The 21,272-nt window shown below is 38.1% G+C and overlaps 1 protein-coding gene and 1 pseudogene across 1 annotated transcript in view; one reads left to right on the top strand and one right to left on the bottom strand.

Moving 5' to 3' along the window:
* The first annotated feature begins 1,075 nt into the window (after positions 1-1,075).
* Positions 1,076-21,272, top strand: part of LOC100963692 (ectodysplasin-A) — a 94,511-nt gene continuing 74,314 nt past the window's right edge. Inside the window, exon 1 of the mRNA XM_012812728.2 lies at positions 1,076-1,181. Within this exon, the coding sequence (XP_012668182.1) occupies positions 1,076-1,181 (106 nt within the window). The remainder of the gene's footprint in view (positions 1,182-21,272) is intronic.
* On the bottom strand, positions 2,422-3,355 carry LOC100958342 (annotated as a pseudogene).

The following is a 21,272-nucleotide window of genomic DNA, read 5'->3' as shown; positions in this document are numbered from 1 at the left end:
CTGATTATTCATGTTGCCAGAGTTTTTCCACTGATTCCATCCCATGATTATTTTTCACCATTTGGCTAGATGGGCAGGTAAGGTAAAATTGGATTGGGGGCTCCTGGAATTGTGGTTAACCAGCCCTTTGCCAAGGATCTTGGACTGGTGACTGTAGCTTTTTCCCTTACAGCTTTGAAAAGAACCCATGCAGTATTACAGTCTGAGGCTCTGGGGATCTACCTGGTATGGTGGGAGTAGGTGGCTCTGTCTTGTATTCAGCTGGTCTTTTTCTCATCCTAGTGGATCAGTGACTCTGGGTTGAAATCTCAGCTGAAATTTGCTTTCTTAGAGTCGCAGCTTGCCTCAGCAGAGGTGATGTGCAGTTATCACTCTTCTCTCTCAGCTCATCTCCCAGTCTTCAGCATTGTTGGGTACTTTCTGGTCATAATCCTTCCCTCTGGAGAGTAGCTTCTGTTGAAAGCTGTCTCCAATCAACCATCTTGCCCCTTCTCCTCCCAAAATGAGTCTCATAGACCATAAATTCTGTAGGAATCTAGGAAAGAGTGAGAATAATTGTGTGCTTTGTCATAAGTAACTCTCAGAAGACCATTGACATAAATGATACCTCAGTATTAGACATACAATATTTATGGAACAAACCACAAGTACAGCACGAATAGGAATGTGGTAAAACCATGGGTGCATAATAATGAAATCCCAGCAGGAATAGCAAACTCAAGGCTAATTCTGAATAGGCAATATTACTATGTTAGGGGGGTTAGAAATATTTAGCTGGGCTCTCTGAACCCCAGAAAAATATGGACAAATGGGACATAATGGACTACTTATTTACTATTCAGGGCAGAAGAGTGGGGATTTAGAAGTTAGCCAAAATTTCATGCCCACATTATTGGAATAATAATAGTATCAAAAACAAAGGGATTTGTACAGTGGAGGAGAAGATGGGCTCAAGCTTTAGATGCACTAAATTTAAGATAAAAGTAGACTGTCTATGGAAAACTAGATTTTTTTTTTATGTTGGCTATATCTGACAGAGGTCAACCTTTCACTGATATACTTGTTATTTTTACAGATGGCCCTACTGAATTTCTTCTTCTCTGATGAAGAGTTATACTCTGAAGAGGAAAGTAAGCGTGTTCGCCGCAATAAAAGAAGCAAGAGCAGTGAAGGAGCAGATGGTAAGTGGACTCAGGTGATCCCTTATCACTGCTGAGTTATCTCTCTTTTTTTTTTCCACCCTTGGTAGAGTGCTGTAGCATCACAGCTCACAGCAACCTCCAGCTCTTGGGCTTAGGCAATTCACTTCCCTCAGCCTCCTGAGTAGATGGGACCACAGATGCCTGTCACAATGTCCGGGTATTTTTTGTTGCAGTTTGGCCAGGGCCAGCTTAGAACCCACCATCCTCAGTATATGCCACCAGTGCCCTACTCACTGAGCCAAAGGTGCTGCCTCTGCTGAGTTGTCTCTTATTACAAGTATCCTTCTAGCCTGAGTGTGGTGGCTCACTCCTCTAATTCTAGCACTCTGGGAGGCCAAGGCAGGTGGATTACCTGAGCTCAGAAGTTAGAAACCAGCCCAGGCTAGAGAGAAACCCCACCTCTTCAAAAAAATAGCCCAGCCTTGTGATGGACTTCTGTAATCTCAGCTACTCAGGAGTCTGAGGCAAGAGGATCACTTGAGCCTACGAGTTGAGCTTACTGTGAGCTATGATGCCAGCACTGTACCCAGAGTAACAGAATGAGACTTTGTCTCTTAAGAAAAAAAAAGAATATTCTTCTAAGAACTATCTTCTTTTGTGTGTGTGTGTGTGGTTTAAAGTGTAAAGTTTATTTGCTCAGTACACCAAATAGGATGCAAGCACTGTCATGAAAAATATACAGAAATATGCAGAGCAACATAAAACAGTAACCTAGTTTAAATGAAGAGAAATCTCTTTGAATGTTATGACAACATACCCCCCAAAAGAATATTTTCTTCAGTTAAGTTAATTATACATTTCAATAAAATAAAGGGTAATAGGTTAGTGGAAGTTACTTTGTGAATTTTTCTTAAAAATAAAACTCCAACTCTATTAATCCATGCTAGTTAAACACTATAACTAAAATTTCCATGTAAGTAGATAAGTAGATGAAGCAGTTAGTTACATTTTTTACTTGAATAGTCCAGAGGAAAATGGTTACTGCAAATACAGCAGGCAAACTGTTAGACTGACCCCCATCTAGAACATAGTGTGTCAATTTCAGCCTCAGATTGTGCTAAATGCTCATCATTAGTGTGGCACATTTTGGTCCATGATGTGGTTTAATGCCAAGACAGACCCAAGTTTGTTACAGAAACACATAGATTACTGTTGCTTTTGTTGCTTTAAAAAGCCAGGTACACTTCCACAGACAAAGGCAGTTTTCCTCAAGAGGAGTTTACAGGAAATAGTCTGGGGTGTGCCGTGTAACGTGAGGCTCTCCACAAAGAGGTGTTGGGTAAACTGAAGGAAGGAATACTTTAAAGAGTCGTCTAATTCCGTGATAGCAGCCTGGTTCCCACAACGATAACAGTAATTGGGTGCACTGAAAATTGGAACCACATTCCGATCATAACACCAATTGTACCCCTCCATTACAAGCTGGTGAGCACGAGAAACCAGAGTGAGGCCATTGGCATGGTTAAATATTTCAGAAATGTCTTGTCCAAATGTGTAGCCAGCACTACATGGTGAAATACCCCACCCACCACGATCATCTGGATCTGACCATAACAGATCACACATTGGGCCCTCATGTGGTACTTCCTGCAAGCGATCCAGGGTTCTTATATGATCCAGTGTGTCTATGGATGGAGAGAGACCACCATGGAGGCAGAGTATCTGTCTGTCCATGTACTAAAACTGTAAGTGGGAGATAATCAAATAGATGGGTAAAATATTTCCAAACATTGGCATTCCCATACTTTTGTAGACATTCATCATAAAAGCCATATACTTGGGTAATTTGTCAGCTTTCATCATTTCCTCCCAATATTGTAATGCATTCTGGATAATGCACCTTTAATGCTACAAGAAGAGTGACAGTCTCCACTGAATAATAACCTCTGTCTCCGTAGTCGCCCATGAATAAATAGTTTGTATCTGGTGATTTCCCACCAATTCTAAAGAGTTCCATAAGATCATGAAATTTGCCATGCACATCTCCACAGACAGTAACAGAACATCAAACCTCCTGCACATTTGATTCTTTTGTAAGAATTTCTTTAGCCTTTTTGCACAGCGTCCGCACTTGGTATTCATTAAGCTGTTTACACTCATTCAGCTGTTCGACCTACTTGGTCCAGCTCCTTGGTGAACGCCTTGCTGTCCATGGCAGCCCAATCCCTTTTAGGCCGCCTCCCCGCCCCCACCCGCGCCTGCCCTGGACGCTTCTCCCCTCTCCCACCACCACCAGCTCCCAGCACCCCATGCCCCACCCAAACCCAGTGGGCAGATCCAAGCACGCAGCCTGGAGGAGACCCTGCCCAGCCTCATGGCCCACAAGTTGGTGAAGGGCGCAGGGAGCTGGGGGTGAGCGAGGCACCAGTTCTCTGCACAGCTCCCGCCAGACACCAACTACCCGCCGCCTCCCACCACTGGCCTCTGTCGGCTCTTGCCCTCCTTCTCTCTGGCCCTTTCTCTCCCCTCTCTCGAGGCTTCCGTCATCGGCCGGGCATTTCCCCTAAGAACTATTTTCTCAAGTGTGCTTCATTATCTCACATTGTCCACAGACCCAAGATCACAGAATAATTTTCCAGCCTAACCTACCAATCAGTCCTATGACACAGAACTAATTTGATAAGGATCCTCTATCCTCTAAATCCAACTACCTTCAGTCCTTTTTCAGTATGTCTGAGAGTCACGGTAGCATTTGTTATCTATTAAGGTCACCCTCTGTAAGGACTTCATCTCTCCTGGAACATCCTGCATCTACTAATGTCACCAAGAGGATTTGGTCTCATTCTGGGAATGAGTAGAGTGTTGTGTCATACTGGCACTTACATGATGTGTTAATTCCAATGATAATTGTATATAGTATCATGTCCAATGCTAGAGCTTCTAGAACTAGTTTATAAGTTTCTTGAGGGCAGAGATTCATTTCTCTTTGTATAACCCCAAAATCTAGCATGGTATCTGGAACATTGTTTGTGTTTGTAATATAAGTTGATAATGATGACTGCCCCTTCTGCTAGGCAGTAATGTGCCAGTGGGAACCATCCCAGTTGTGGGACTAATAGCTTTGAGTTAACTAGCAATGCATTCTGTGGGGCATAACAAAATTTTGAGCCTTCTCAAATCTTGAGACTTCTCCTGAGAAGTCTTTAAATCACTCTGATATTTCAGCATCGCTCTGTCTATTGACAGAATGCTACTCCTTTGGCACAGGACTTTATAGAATACATAGCTCTGGGCTACTGAACAGCCATCTGGATTCAAAGACAGCATGTGTCTACCTATATCTGCCAATGAAATTTTTCTGGATGGTTACAAAGCAATATTATTTTATAAAGTTATAAATGAAATTTTTAAGATGACCATTGTTAATGTGAGTAAGGGCTCACATTAATGGACTCAATGACAAAAGGTGAGAGCTATGAAAGAGATGGGGCCAGGTATTGTCAGGAGAGGCAAGAAGTAGAAATGGCTAAAAACTGAAAAAGAGCTCAGAATAAGGAAAGAGAGCAGTAAGATAGGGTTTCTATCCAGTGGAGAAAACAGCAGCATTAAGCTTTTGCATGGATAATTGGACCAGTAGGGCCATTCTCTAGAGCAGATATTTTGTGTAAAATCAAGACCAAGTTCAAGCATAAGAAATGTAGTTCATGAGCCAGGCATGGTGGCTCACACCTGTAATCCTAGCACTCTGGGAGCCTGAGGTGGGTGGATTGCCTGAGCTCACAGATTCGAGGCCAGGGAGCCAGAGCGAGACTTCATTTCTAAAAATAGCCAGGCATTATGGTGAGCGCTTGTAGTCCCAGCTACTTGGGAGGCTGAGGCAAGAGAATTGCTTCAGCCCAATAGTTTGAGGTTGCTGTGAGCTATGATGATGATGCTCCAGCACTCTACTGAGGGTGAGAAAGTAAGACTCTGTCTCAAAAAGAAAAAAAAAATAATAAAGAAAAGAAATGTTGTTAATGAAATAAAAGCACCTGGGCTAAAATTGGGTTATAGCTTTCCTATGAAAGCTATAAATTAGTTTCATACTAGGGCTGAGTACATTGGATAATTTTTCTTCCATTCTTGGGATACTTGGCTAAGAAGAATATTTTCCAGCTCCATCCATGTAAACTCGAAGGAGGTAAAATCTCCATCTTTCTTAATGGCTGCATAGTATTCCATGGTGTACATATGCAATTTATTGATCCATTAGTGGATCAATGGGTTCTTGAGCTTCTTTCATGACCTAGAAATTATGGATTGGGCTGCAATGAACATTCTGATACAAGTATCTTTATTGTAGTGTGATTTTTGGTCTTCTGGATATATACCTAATAGAGGAATTATAGGATCAAATGGCAGGTCTATTTTTAGTTCTTTAAGTGTTCTCCAGATGTCTTTCCAAAAGGAATGTATTAGTTTGAAATCCTACCAGCAGTATAGAAAGGAAGGTGGGAGGGTGGGTGGAGGGAGGATGATTGATAGGATCACACCTATGGTTCATCCTATAAGGGTACATGTGAATCTCTCTAATTGTAGAATATAAATGTCTTAACACAATAACTAAGAAAAAGACATGAAGGCTATGTTAACCAGTTGGATGAAAGTATTTCAAATTGTATATAGAAACAGTACACTGTACCCCATGATAATATTAATGTACACTGCTATGATTTAATTTAAAAAAATGGAAAAACAAAAAAAAAGAAATAAAAGCACCTGTACTTACCTATTGCTCAGCAGTCAGTTTCCTGGAAGACTTCTAGCTATGTGGAAGCTGGGAGCTGAGAGTCATGGTCCCTTTCCTCTCCTAATCATCTTACCCTCTGATGCACGTAAATCCCTATCCTTTAGCTTTTCACCTGAGGCTATTCCCAGTACCAACAAATCATTTATAATCTCTCCTACTAAGGAGGAGGGAGAAAAAGTAATAAGAGCAGTATCACCTTCTGTAGTGGACATGGTCTTCCCTCCCTCCCCAAGGAAGAATGGCTTCTAAGGTTTACCTCTTCATCTAATCTCCCAAGTTTCCTCTTAAGGAAAATAATTTCCTTCTTTTTCCAAAAGACTGTATCCTAATCTGGTTACCAACATCTCTGATATTTATCTTCCTTAGGCTGTTTATTCTGTCTTGATACAAAATAATTTTTCTCTTCAGTCAAGACCAAAGTCTCTCTTATTAATTTTTAGTACTTCTCTCCTTCCCTCATGATTTTATATTTTATTCAATCACTAGACTCTAGTCATTTCGTGCCAAGGTCAAGTTTATCATGCAATCCAGGTCTTTTTCTTTAATCAGTACACCTTTAAGGAATCCAGGAGCCCCTTAGATTTAGAGGTCTAGAATGCCTAGAGGTCTATGGATTTTATTAGATTTTTAGCCTTTCACCTGTAGTCTATAGAATCATTTTTTGAGATGTAGCAGATGCTCCAATGAGTTAAAGGGTGATAAGCAAATCTAAATCTCCTTTTCTTTTAAAATATTCTTGTTTTTCTGCTGTGTATATACATTATTTATTCAACACATTCATCAAATATTTACATAATAAATGCAATAGTTTATATAATACAATAAGGATATTTACATTTGTTTAATTTACTTTTATATCCCCACTGCCTAGAAGAGGACCTGGCACACAGTAGACCTTCAATAAATTGTTCTTGTTGCCCTCAAGGAGCTTTATTTCCAGCACAGAATAATAAACAATAAACAAAGCTGGTGGTGATAAGTGCTGTGAAGAAAAATATAGCAGAGCAAGAGGGAAAGAAAGTGGTGGTGTATGCTATAAGGTGATCAAAGATGTTCTCTGTGATAAGAGAAACATTTGAAGAGAGACCTGAATGAAATGCAAGTGTGAGCCATGCAAATGGTTGGGGAAAGAAAAAGCAGAAAATGCAAAGGCTCTGACATAGAAAAAATGTTCAGTATGTTCCAGAAAAGTCAATATGGCTGGGAACAGAGTAAGAAGAGGAAGAGGAAAGGAGATAAGTTCAGAGAGCAAAATCCAATCTAGAGCCTTGTAGACTAAGGTAAGGACTCTGGCTTTTATTCTTCATGAGACAAGGAACCACTGGAGGATTTTGCGCAAAGAAGTGACAGGATCTGACTTGATCTGACTTATATTTTAACAGAATTCTTCTGGTTACTGTATTGAAAATAGGTGCAAGAAGAAAGGCCAAGTAGGGCGACCCTTTAGGAGAGTATTACAATAATCCAGGTAAGAGATGATAGTGCCCTAGACAAGCATGGAGGGAGTGTGGGTGGTAAGAAGTAGTCAGATTCTGGTCACATTGTGAAGGAATGGCTGACAGGATTTTCAGATTGATCACATAAAGAGATATTAGAAAAGAGGCAAAATTTCTCAAAATGTTCTGCAGAGCAAAGGAAATAATCAACACAATACATAGGCAATCTACAGAATGGGAGAAAATAATCACAAACTATATATCTGACAAAAGACTAATTTCCAGGATCTACAAAGAACTCAACAGCAAGCCAAAAAACTCAAAACAGTAAGAAAATAAAAGAGCTCCATCAAAAAGTGGGCAAAAGACATGAGCAGACCATTTTCAAAAGAAGATAAACAAATAGCCAAGAAACACATGAAAAAATGTTCAATATCAGTTATCATCAGGAAAATGCAAATTATAACCACAATGAAATATTATCTTACCCTTGTCAGAGTAGACCTTACTAAAAAGTCAAAAAAAAAAAAAAACCAGATTCTGGTGTGGATACATAGAAAAAGTTATGGTTATGCACTATTGGTGGAACTGAAAACTAGTACAACCTCTGTGGAAAACTATACGGAGGTTCAGCAAAGAGAGGAAAAGTTGACCTGATTCAATCTAACAGTCTAACTACTGAATATCTACCCAAAGGAAAAGTCACTTTATCAAAAATACACCTGCACTCTAATGTTTATTTAAGTATAGTTTACAACTGCAAAGGTGTAAAATCAAGCTAAGTGTCCTTCAACTGGTGAATAGATAAAGAAAATGTGGAACATACGTATGTATGCATGTATGTATGTATACATAAGTGTAAATGTACATATATACACATATACATACAAATGCCAGGGACTCAGCCATATAAATGAAAACAGCAATTTGTTTTCCTTTTTATTAAATCATAGCTATGTACATTAATACTGTCATGGGGTACAGTGTGCTATTTTTATATACAATTTTAAATATTTTCATCAAACTAGTTAACATAGCCTTCATGTGATTTTCTTAGTTATTGTGTAAAGACATTTATATTCTACATTTAGAAAGATTCAGATGTACCCTTATAAGATAAAGCATAGGCATGATCCCACCAATCACTCTCCCTTTACCCATCCTCCCCCCTCCCCTCCCCTCCCTCTTCCTTTTCCCCATATTCTTGGGCTATAATTGAATTATAACTTTCCTATGAAAGCTATAAATTAGTTTCACAGTAGGGCTACTGTGAAAAGTAGGGATACTTTTATCTTCCACTCTTGAGATACTTTGCTAAGAAGAATATTTTCCAGCTCCATCCATGTAAACTTGAAGGAGGTAAAGTCTCCATCTTTCTTTAGGGCTACATAGTATTCCGTGGTGTACATATACCACAATTTATTGATCCATTTGTGCGTCTATGGGCACTTGGGCTTCTTCCATGACCAGGCAATTATGAATTGGGCTGCAATAAACATTCTGGTACAAATATATTTGTTGTAGTGTGATTTTTGGTCTTCTGTATATATACCTAGTAGAGGAATTATAGGATCAAATGGCAGGTCTATTTTAGTTCTCTAAGTGTTCTCCAGATGTCTTTCCAAAAGGAACATATTAGTTTGCAATCCCACCAGCAGTGTAGGAGTGTTTCCTTTTCTCCACAACCATGCCAGCATCTGTGATTTGGGGATTTTGTGATATGGGCTAATCTTACTGGTGTCAGATCATATCTCAAAGTAGTTTTGATTTACATTTCTCTGATGATTAAGGATGATGAGCATTTTTTCATATATCTGTAGGCCATGTCCCTGTCTTCTTCAGAGAAGTTTCTCTTTAAGTACCTTGCCCACCCTGAGATGGGATCACTTGTTTTCTTCTTCTTAATATGTTTGAGTTCTCTATGGATTCTGGTTATTAAATCTTTGTCAGAGATATAACCAGCAAATATCTTCTTTCATTCTGAGGGCTGTCTGCTTGCTTTACTTACTGTATTCTTGGCTGTGCAGAACCTTTTTAGTTTGATGAGGTCCCAGTAGCCTATTTTTGATGTTGCTTCAATTGCCTAGGGGTTCTGCCTCGTAAAATTTTTGCCCAGGCTGATTTCTTCAAGTGTTTTCCCTACACTTCCTTATAGTATTTTTATAGTTTTATGTCTTAAGTTTGAATCTTTAATCCAGTGAGAGTGTATCTTAGTGGTGAAAGATATGGATCCAGTTTCAGTCTTCTGCAGGTCGCCAGCCAGTTCACTAAGCACCATTTATTAAATAGGGAATCTTTTCCCCACTCAATGTTTTTAAATGGCTTGTCAAAGATCATATAACAGTAAGTATCTGTTTTCATCTCTTGGTTCTCTATTCTGTTCTATACATCTACCTCTCTGTTTTTGTGCCAGTACCATGCTGTTTTGATCACTATCAAATTATAGTATAGTCTGATGTCTGGTAGTGTGATTCCTCCTGCTTTGTTTTTATTTCTAAGTAATGTCTTGGCTATTCGAGGTTTTTTTGGATTTTATATAAAACAAAGTATTATTTTTCAAGATCTTTAAAGTATGACAATGGAGCTTTAATAGGGATTGCATTAAAATTATATATTGCTTTTGGTAGTATGGACATTTTAACAATGTTGATTCTTCCCAGCCATGAGCATGGTATGTTTTTCCATTTGTTAACATTTTCAGCTTTTTCTTTTCTTAGAAGTTCATAGTTCTCTTCATAGAGATCTTTCACATCCTTTGTTAGGCAAACTCCCAAATGTTTCATCTTCTTTGGCACTACTGTAAATGGAATAGAGTTCTTGACTATTTTTTCAGCTTGATTGTTATTGGTATATATAAAGGGTACCTATTTATAAGTGTTGATTTTGTAACCTGAGATGCTGCTGTATTCCTTGATCACTTCTAAGAGTTTTATAGTAGAATCCCTGGTATTTTTCAGGTATACAATCCTATCATCTGCAAAGAGTGAAAGTTTAATCTCTTCTGATCTTATATGGATACCCTTGATAGCCTTTTCTTCCCTAATTGTGATGGCTAAAACTTCCATTACAATGTTAAAATGCCTGGTTCCTAATCTGAGTGGAAACGATTTCAATTTAACTCCATTCAATACAATATTGGCTGTGGGTTTGCTGTAGATGGCCTGTATCAATTTGAGAAGTGTCCCTTCTATACCAACTGTCTTAAGAGTTGTGATCATGAAGGGATGCTAGATATTATCAAAAGCTTTTTTTACTATGAAACTAATTTATAGCTTTCATAGAAGCTATAACCCAATTTTTGTCCAGGAATATGGGGAGAATGGAGAGGGAGGGCAGAAGAGGGCAGAGGTTAGGTGGCAGGAGGGTGATTGGTGGGATCATGCCTATGGTTCATCCTATAAGGGTACATATGAATCTCTCTAAATGTACAATATAAGTATCTTAACACAGTAACTAAGAAAAAGACATGAAGGCTATGTTAACCAGTTGGATGAAAGTATTTCAAATTACATATAGAAACAGTACACTGTACACCATGTTAGTATTAATGTACATACCTATGATTTAATTTTAAAAAAGCTTTTTCTGCATCTATTGAGAGAATCATATGGTCTTTGTTTTTTAATTTATTTATGTGATAAATTACATTTATAGATTTACATATGTTGAACCAGCCCTGAGATCCTGGGATAAAACCTACTTGGTCGTGGTGTATAAATTGTTTGATGTGTTGCTGGATTCTGTTTGTTAGGGTCTTGTTGAATATTTTTGCATCAATATTCATTAGTGATATTGGTCTGTAATTTTATCTTCTCGTTGGGTCCTTTCCTGGTTTAGGGATCAAGGTGATGTTAATTTCATAGAATGTATTGGGTAGTGTTCCTTCTTTTTCTATATTTTGGAAAAGGTTAAGTAATATGAATACTAGTTCCTCTTTAAAGGTTTGGTAGAATTCTGATGTGAAGCCATCTGGTCCCAGGCTTTTCTTTTTAGGGAGAGTTTGTATAGTTGATGGTATTTCAGAGCTTGATATAGGTCTGTTCAACATTTCCACTTGATTCTGGCTAAGACTTGGAAGGTGGTGTGCTTCCAAGCATTGGCTGATTTCCTTCAGATTTTCGTATTTATGAGAATAAAGTTTCTTGTAATATTCATTAAGGATTTTTTGAATTTCTGGCGGGTTTGTTGTTATTTCATCTTTACTGTTTCTGATTGATGAAATTAGAGATTTTACTCTTTTTTTTCTGGTTAGGTTGGCCAAGGGTTTATCAATTTTATTGACCTTTTCAAAAAACCAAATTTTTGATTTATTGATCTATTGTATAATCCTTTTGTTTTCAATTTCATTTAATTCTGCTCTAATTTTGGTTATTTCTCTTCTTCTGCTGGGTTTGGGATTAGAGCGTTCTTCCTTTTCCAGTTGCTTAAGATATCCCATTAAGTTGTTAGCTTCCTCTCTTTCCATTTTCTTGAGGAAGGCTTGCAGTGCTATAAATTTTCCTCTTAGGACTGCCTTTGCAGTATCCCAGAGGTTCTGGTAACTCGTGTTTTCATTATCATTTTGTTCCAAAAATTTGATAATTTCCTTCTTGATCTCATCTCTGACCCGCCTATCATTCAGCATAATGTTATTTAGCTTCCATGTTTTTGTATGCATCTGCAGATTCCTGTTGTTACTGAGTTCAACTTTTATTACATGATGATCTGAGAAAATGAATGGAATAATTTCTATTCTTTTAAATTTACTGAGGTTAGACTTATGACCTAAGATGTGATCAATTTTGGAGTATGTTCCATGGACTGATGAGAAAAATGTTTATTCAGTTTTGTTAGGATAAAATGTTCTGTAGATATCTGTCACATCCAAAAGTTGAATAGTTAAATTTAAATCTAAAATTTCTTTGCTGAGCTTCTTATTGGATGATCTATCCAACACTGCTAAAGGAGTGTTAAAATCTCCAACTATGATGGAGCTGGGAGAGATCAAGTTGCTCATGCCTGTTAGAGTGTCTCTTATAAATTGAGGTGCATTCTGGTTGGGTGCATAAATATTGATAATTGAGATCTCATCATATTGAGTATTACCCTTAGCAAATATAAAGTGGCCATCCTTGTCTTTGCTTACTTTTGTTGGTTTAATACCTATTGTATCTGCGAATAAAATTGCAACACCTGCTTTTTTCTGCTTTCCATTAGCCTGGAATATAGATGACCATCCCTTCACCCTGAGTCAATATTTATCCTTTTATGTAAGATGAGATTCTTGTATGCAGCAGATATCTGGCCTGAGTTTTTGTATCCAGTCTCCCAGGCTGTGCCTCTTTAGAGGACAATTTAAGCCATTCACATTGATTGAGAATAGTGATAAGCCTGGTAAAGTTTTTGGTATTAAGTTTTTCAAAAGTCCAGTAGACATTTTTGATCCTTTTGCCACTGTGGAAGTTGGAATTTGATCAGAAGCTTCTAAGTGACTTTACTTTTGTGGTGGAGGATTGCACTGGTCATTATGGATGATAAGTCTGAGAGAGCTCCTGGAGAGCTGGTTTAGTTATGGCAAATTTCTTCAACATGTGAATGTCATTAAAGTATTTAATTTCTCCATCATAAAGGAAACTCAGTTTAGCTGGATACAGGATCCTGGGTTGAAAGTTATTTAGTTTTAGGAAATTAAAACCTCTTCTAGCCTGAAAACTTTCAGCACAGAGATCTGCAGTCATTCTAATATTCTTCCCCTTGTAGGTTATGGTTTTCTTACATCTAGCTGCTTTCAGAATTTTCTCTTTCATATTAACATTAGTGAGGTTAATTATTATGTGCCTGGGGGATGTCTTGTTCTGGTTGTGTCATGCTAGGTTTCTGAAACTGTCTGTTATCTGAATTTCAGAATCTCTTGGCATGTCTGGAAAGTTCTCTGATGTAATTTCATGAAGAAGAGCCTCTGTGTTTTGTGAAGCAACTTCGTTACCTTTAGGGATTCCTATAAGGCAAATATTAGTTTTCTTCGAATTATCCCAGAGCTCTGAGAGAATGATCTGTTTTTGCTCTCCATTTCTCTTCATCTTTGAGCACTTGGGTGTGGTTCAAAGCTTTGTCTTCAATGTCAGAGATTCTTTCTTCTGCCTGCTCCATTCTGTTACTGAGGGATTCTACCATATTTTTTGGATCTTTGAGGGCTGCAAACTCTTGCCTCAATGTGTCAAAGTCTTTGGTCATTTTGTCTTTGAAATCATTGAATTCTTGAGACATATTTTGAATAATTTCTTGCAATTCTAATACTCTCCTTTCCTCCATTCTGTTAATCTTATTTCCTATCCAGATTCTGAACTTGATTTCTTACATCTCAGACATTTGTTTATGCATGGGATCTTCAATTGCATCTGCCCCATTCTTCCTTGGGGGAGTTGATCTACTCTGGTTATTCATGTTACCTGAATTTTTCCACCAATTTCACCCCATGCTGAATTTATACCTTTTGGGGTTTGTCCCAGAACCGTTCTGTCAGTGGCTGCCACTGGAGAAGATGCCAGCTTCCTCTGGTTGCCCAGAGAAGCAGTGCATGTCTGTCTGAAAAAGCCTCAGGGGTGTGAGCCTTATTGCTCCTGCTGCTGCAGCTGCTACTCTTCACCTTGGGGTACTGCTGCTCCAGTGTGGTTCCCTCTCAACTGACCATCCACTCGCAGTTCATGGGCTGCTGCCTCGGGGTGCGGGAGCCGGGATCACTGCCACTGCCCCAATTTACAGCAATTTGGATGGAATTGGAAAACATTATCCTAAGTGAAATACATCAGGAATGGAAAAACAAAAACCACATGTTCTCACTAATGGAGGTAAATTATGGGTGTATGCACAAAAAGACCTAAAAGACATTCAAAACTAAGAAGGAAAAGGGTGAGGGGGGAAGGAGGGGTATAAACTTGCCTATCTACTATAGTGAACACTGCCCTAGTGATGGGTACATTGAACATCCTGACTTTTAGCATTATACAGTGTATCCATGTAACAAAGTATGTGTACTCTCTTAATATTTTGAAATAATAATAACAATAAAAAACAACAAAAAAGAATGACTCCAAGGTTGTAAACAAGTACCATTGTAAATAAATACAACTGACATTTCTGAGATAAAGAAAAATGAGAAACATGGTGTAGCGGATTATGGGGGAAGAATTCACTTAGACTTATTAAATTTGAGGTGCCTATTAGATAGCCAAGTGGATATATAAGTCTACATTGTACATCACTATGTATCAAGGCAATGATCTGACTCTGTTTTGTACAAATAAAATACTTTTCATTGAAGAAGTGAGTCAGTCAGTAACCTTTTCTTAACAGAATAAGAGATAGGGTGGAATAGGTAAATTAAAATGATCTGAGCTAAAGCCTAAAAGCGGAAAACTATGTGAAAAGGAACACATCTATCAGGTGTTGATTATAAACCCACAAATTACTTGATAGAGTATAATAAAAATTTAGCTATCTAATTCAGATTTGCATCACAAGTGTCAAAAAAAATCATTTTCTTTCAACAGTTAAGAACCTAGCAAAAATTTTAAAAAGAAAATGTTCATCAAAGGTCAAAAACAGAGACAATTTTCAAAGACAGTAGGAAAAATCTGTTCCAGTTCCTTTTATAATTATTTTGATCTGTTACTATGCTTTGATTTCACTTCATTTCCTAAACTTTATTTTGTTGTTATTTAACCAGGCTTCTAGGCACTACCAGAAGGAATACAAAGATGAATAAGGCCTGCAGAGAAGCTTATACGTTAGTGAAGAAGCAGATACACTTATAAGCAATAGGTAAAAATGAAGCAAAGGTAGGGTGGTGAAAGTGGGTCCTAGAATATTACCTAAGATAGGACCAGTACATCAAAGCTCTCAAGCATTTGTTAAATGAATGACCAAACAAACAAATGAGGGGTCTAGATTTTCTATCTAGGAACTATAAATGCTAAGCTAAATTATCTCTCCTAATCCCTATGGGAGAAAAGTATTTTAAGCAAAGTTTCATTAACTTAGGAAAAGAAAGGGATGTGATGATCCCTAGGATACTGCTTAGTTCACCAAGAATAAATCAGGCTACAGCAGCTTATTTTCCTATTTTCATCAGTCTATGAAAGTAGTTGATTAGAAACATAGCATTGGCATAGTCTAACTTGCCTTTTAAAAAGAAAGTTAGCCAGGCACGGTGGCTCACGCCTATAATCCGAGCACTCTTGGAGGCCAATGCAGGTGTATTGCTTGAGCTCAGGAGTTCCAGACGAGCCTGAGCAAGAGTGAGACCCCGTCTCTACTAAAAATAGAAAACCTAGCCAAGTGTAGTGGTGGGCACCTATAGTCCCAGCTACTCGGAAGGCTGAGGCAAGAAGATCACTTGAGCCCAAGAGTTTGAGGTTGCTGGGATCTATGACACCATGGCACTCTACCCAGGGTGACAAAGTGATACTCTATCTCAAAAAATAAATAAATGAATAAAAAATAAAAACAAAGTCAGTGCCTATATCCAGGGCAGATCCAATCTTTTTGACCCAAGAATCATTGGATTCATCCCAGTTTTCCCATTCAAATTACTCTATAAATGAAAACATTCACTAGCTAAACAGTAGTCCCCAAAACAGGGTTAGTTCTCCTCCAATATGAATCTTGGCACTTGATAGCTTCAACTCAGAAAAGAAGTGATTTTAATTAATGTATCTCTACCTTAAATTCATTGTTCCTGGCTTGAGTTGGCCAGAGGTGTTTCAGATACTCTTTAAGTTCATTTGTGCTAATTATGTGAGGCCTTTGGGTTATTGTTGTTTGGCAAGGAAAGTATGATCCCTTCTTCTTATTGTTGAGTCACAACAGTTCTAGAAATCTGTGCCAGGATTTCCTGTTGAAGCCCATCCTTGTGATGTGTTTCTGAAGTACTAATTGCATTATGTGGTTTGCTTGGTCATCTCTTACAGAATACTCCAGAAATCTGAAGAACTTTATTTTCTAGTTAGAATGAAACATAGATTATATTTGAGGGATCATAAGATCTTCGAATCAGTTAACGTGAATCCAGAACTCATAAGGAAGTAGTTTCCATATTTTACAAATATTATTGTAAAAACATCTGTTCTCTTCCTGTAGGAGGATTCTCAGGAGTCAATCAAAATTTTGATATCTCTCCACACCCACCTGTATACCTACATCTTTCTATTTTAGTAAGAGGATAAAAGTATGGCTTGGTGTAATAGAAAAGGCACTAGATGGAGTTGCAATTTCTAGGCCCAATTTCTGTCACTGCAACTTTACTAGCAAAGTGACTTTGGAGAAGTCATATTCCTCTGATCCACAGTCTTTCTGTCTGTAAAGGAGGGATAATGAGCCCTGCTTGTCTTATGCAACTGATGTATTGATCAAAAATATTAATATATGCAAAAGTACTTCACAAATTATAAATTGCTATTTCTTTGTTCTCTCTGGAAAATAAACATAATTGTTTGGCCTCCTAGGCATTTGGGGCATTCATGTTCCTTAATTTATAGACAACCACAATAACTTCTCAAAGTGCTCTTTTTCAGCCAAATTGTCCTTTTTTGTTTTCACTGATGCCATCCAAGCCCATAGGAAGCAGACTGGCTCCAAGGCTCAAACTGTGGCCTATCTCATCACAGCAAATAATCACATTTGCACATTTTTCTGTGGCATTCTGGTGGGCTGGCAGTATATATGTGTCCCTTTTTGTCAGTATCTGTTAGAAAGTTTTCTTCCTTGTACTTTACTTTTGGACAGATAAGAAAGTTACGATTCTTTTTTTACTATTGTAAAATATCAAAAACAAGTAATAGAGAAATATGTCCTTTGTCCTTCATTTCCTAAAAATAATTATGGAATAGGGCATAACTACTATTAAGCTGATACAGATGAATATGAAAGGTTATGGTGTCAAAGAAAACAGACTTTCTGCCTGTACAAATGTTAGCTAAAATTAAGAATTACCCTCATTCTAGTGCTGCTCTTCTATTTATTGCTTTTCAGTGAGCCATCACTGTGCTCTTATCAAATGAAAGTGACTAAAATCAGTTTGAAAGCCGATAGAGTTTCAGGGAGTTGTTCACAAAGCAAAATGAAAGCTTTTGAAGGTTTACCGTGCATGTGGACTTGAAGAAGATTGTTGATTTCAGATGTAGAATCCCCAAGGTTACCTGCTGGTAGTGGATGCTAGCAGCTTAACTGCCCACAGCAGAACACTCTGGAGAGTAGCGTTATATCAAATAAGACATTAACTTGGCTGAAATGTCTTAGCTTGCTCATACTACAAAATACCTTTTAGAGCTGTATTTTCATTGATAAAACTAGCCCTGCAGTAAATGATCTCAACAGGCCATCACCACTAACAGTTAGTTAACAAGCATTTTTAGACTATCAATGACTTATAAGATTTTATACCAGGTTCTGTAATTGGTATAAATACCAAACTCCAGTTCTTAGTACTTAAAGCCTAAATTGAATTGGGAATTGAGGTTAGTGAAAGATGCTTTAATATATTTTATATTATATTTTAATATATTTATGAGATTTTTTAATTGCAAAAATAATACATTGTAACAGATATAAGCAATACAGAATTGGGCAAAGTAAAATATGGACCTGCCTCCCACTACAAAAGTTCCAGAAAGATAAGACATCTTTGAGGCATATCTTACTTAACAAAAGGACATCACAGACCCACCTGACCTGAGGTTCTATAAAGATCCTTCTAGCTATTAATTTCTCAATATTAGGAAAAATGGTAATGGTAAACTCTTCAGAGAGAAGACCTGGATTTTAATCCCAGCTCTGCCATTAAAAATTGTACTAGCAGGATGACCATGGGTAAGTCTTACTTCATTTCTCTGATCTTAGTTTCTTCCAAAGGGTTAGAGTAGAATCCGTGATTCTTAACTGGGTATAAGAGATTAAAAAGTATCTGAGGAGTTTTTTTCAAAGTGTGTACAGCCCTGGAAATTCTGACTACTATATACCCCATTGAGAAAACTATAGTGAGATAGGTACTATTAGTGATGAGAGTATATAATATCCTTCAAATGAAATAGGGTAAGAAAAAGATGTTTAACTACTAGAATAGATGATCTAATTTTTTCCTTCCAATTTTGGTATAATTTGCTTCTAACTATTCCTGATTTCTGTAATACAATGATAACAATTAGGCTAGTTTTAGCCATTCAGATGATATCTAGATGATTAAAAACTCAGGATTTCAATTTGGATAGTCAATGAGCCTTTTCATTAGCATCCATGAGGAGGCTCAGTAATGATTGAGAGCATGCAAATAGTTTCAAGAACTGAAGGATAAGAAGATTAATCTGTTGGCTAAGTGGTGAACTGTTAGCTCCCTTCTGTATGGCTCCTCAGAATATCACAGGCAGATGTAAATATATAGCCAGAAGGCATCTGTTGGCTCCGTAGTGTATTACTTATGCAATCCTGCCTTACTCTAGACCAGCGGTTCTCAACCTGTGGGTCACAACCCCTTTATAACAATGAAAATACATTGAAGCATTAGGTAGGTTGAGAACCACTGCTCTACAGTCTACTCTTTGACCTGCGGGGCCTCTTTCATCTCAAAGGTAAGAAACTGCTACAGCTTTCTTTGTTTTTTAAATTCATTTATGTAATAAATGCTTATTAAGTACCAACTAGTTGTTGAATAAATATTTATTGATCACTGTTTCAGACACTAGGAACACAGTAGAGCAGGCGTCCTCAAACTACAGCCTAGGTCACATGCAGCCCACCTAGGACATTTATCCAGCCTGCCAGGTGTTTTTGCTGCCGCTGCCTGTCCTGCTTAGCAGCCAACTCATCCCCGCCTGCAGTCTGGCCCTCCAACAGTCTGAGGGACACTGAACTGGCTCCCTGTTTTAAAAGTTTGAGAACCCCTGCTAGAGAATGACAGAAGATCCTATCTTCATCAAACTCATAGCAGATGCTTTTAATACAGTGTATTGAGTTATATAATGGGGTAAACACCGGGTTCTATGGGCGTATTAGCATCTAATCTAGACTCGGGAGGTCCAGGAATTTCTCCTTACAGGGGCAATGTCTGAATAGATACTAGAGTTAGCCAAATGAAGATTTAAGGGAAAAGTGTACCAGACAGATAGAACATATGTGTTGGGAGGCTTAAAGGAGAAGCTTAGCTCATTTAAAGAACTAAAAGAAGTTTATATGGTTAGAGTATGGTGCACCAGGCAGAGAGAATATACATGTTGGAAGGCTGAAAGTAAAGAGAACATAGCTCATTTAAGGAACTAAAATAAGTTTAGAGTGTAGAGTAACTGGAGTGTAGTTAGTGGTTAGGGTATAGAGATCTAAAGGGGAAGTGATAATAAATGAGCTGGCCGATGAGGGTCAAATCATGCAAGGCTTTGGAATTTATTTTATAGAGCTTAGAAACTATCCTAAAGAGGGGTGGAACAAGATGATGGATCAGAATAATCATTCGACTGAGCTCTCCCTGTACAACTGAGGAAGGGGAGAAAGCCAAGTCATACCTGGTGCGGAGACTTTGCCTGGAACTGTGGCTCAGGATGCATAGAAAGGTGGTGATATACTGTACAGTGCATGAACAGGAGTGATAGAGATCTGACACACTAGGCAAGTTTTTACAAGCCAGTGGGAGCGACTAGCCCCCTATGTGGAGGTCCAGGATGGGAGGAAGCCTTTTTGCAGTTTTCAGTTCTCAGGGGAACCTGTGCATTGAGTGGAAAGCTTGGAAGAGTGAATACACCTAAACAGTGTACAGCAGCCAAATTTGAGTGCTGGTTGGAGTGGATTTGCCATCAGTTTGGCAGCACTGGAGACAGCCATACTGGGAAGGTTTCAGCAGCCAAGGGGTGGCCATTATGGGAAGGTCTGGAGAAGGTCGTGAGGGCAGGCCTCTTACAGGGACACAGCCTTCTTAGTTCTACCTGCTGGGATCAGACCTCCACTCGTGACAGGCTCAGGGACTCCCATACCCCACGGGAATAGTTTTTAGGGGGCACAATGAGACTTGCCTCTGAAAAATTCTGGAGAGCTTTAAAATACCAACCCCACAGGGTCTGGATGCTGAGAAAATAATCAGACAATCACCAACAACTAAGTTGGGTAACAGGTCTATGCTTGGGAACCAAAGAGAGGTTAAAAGGTGTGTTGTCCATCCCCTGTACCCACAGCACCACCTAGTGTCCTGGAAGTATATTGCAACATAAATATATTCCTACAAAAATTGGACCCTTCTGCCAGATATATATACTTTTTTATATATAATTATTTTTTAATTTTTAAATTTTTTTCATGTTGTTGTTAGTATTATTTTTTCTTTTTTATTTTTCCCTTATATTTGTTGTAGAGATTGCTTATTTTTGGTTATTAGAGTTTTTTAATTTTGTTTTGATGTTTAGTTTCTTGCAAATTTGGTTGGTTCTTTCCTTAAGTTCCATTTTTACTTTCATCAAGAGCAAGGGCTCCTGTATTTTTTGGATACAGTATTTTAGTCTCATTTATTTTCTACCTATTTTACTCCTCTACATTCTCTCTTTGGATACTCTTCTACCTTTCCCATCTCCGCCACATAAATCACTTCTGCAACAGCTAAACTATCCCCCTCCATTTTTTGTCTTTCTTCTTTTTTATTCCTCCTCTGTCTCTCTCCTTTATTTTATTCAATGCTATTTTTAATTTCCCTTATTCTTACTTTATTATTATTCCTTTTTTCTTTCTATTTTTTCTTTCTTTCTTTCTTTCTTTCTTTCTTTTTTTTATGAGAGCTGGGGTGACACAGCTATGGTTTGGCAGGTAGGCCACAGCAAAAGTCTACACTAAAAGGCCAAGAGACCTTTCTACCTTTGGACCTAGGAAGAAAGTATTGACAAGATCACACTGAAGAAT

Source organism: Otolemur garnettii, unplaced genomic scaffold, assembly GCF_000181295.1.
Source record: "Otolemur garnettii isolate 467f Iridium unplaced genomic scaffold, OtoGar3 scaffold00219, whole genome shotgun sequence".
In the NCBI taxonomy this organism is placed as follows: domain Eukaryota; kingdom Metazoa; phylum Chordata; class Mammalia; order Primates; family Galagidae; genus Otolemur; species Otolemur garnettii.
The sequence above is the reverse complement of the archived record's forward strand: the minus strand, read 5'-3'. Positions and strand labels throughout refer to the sequence as shown.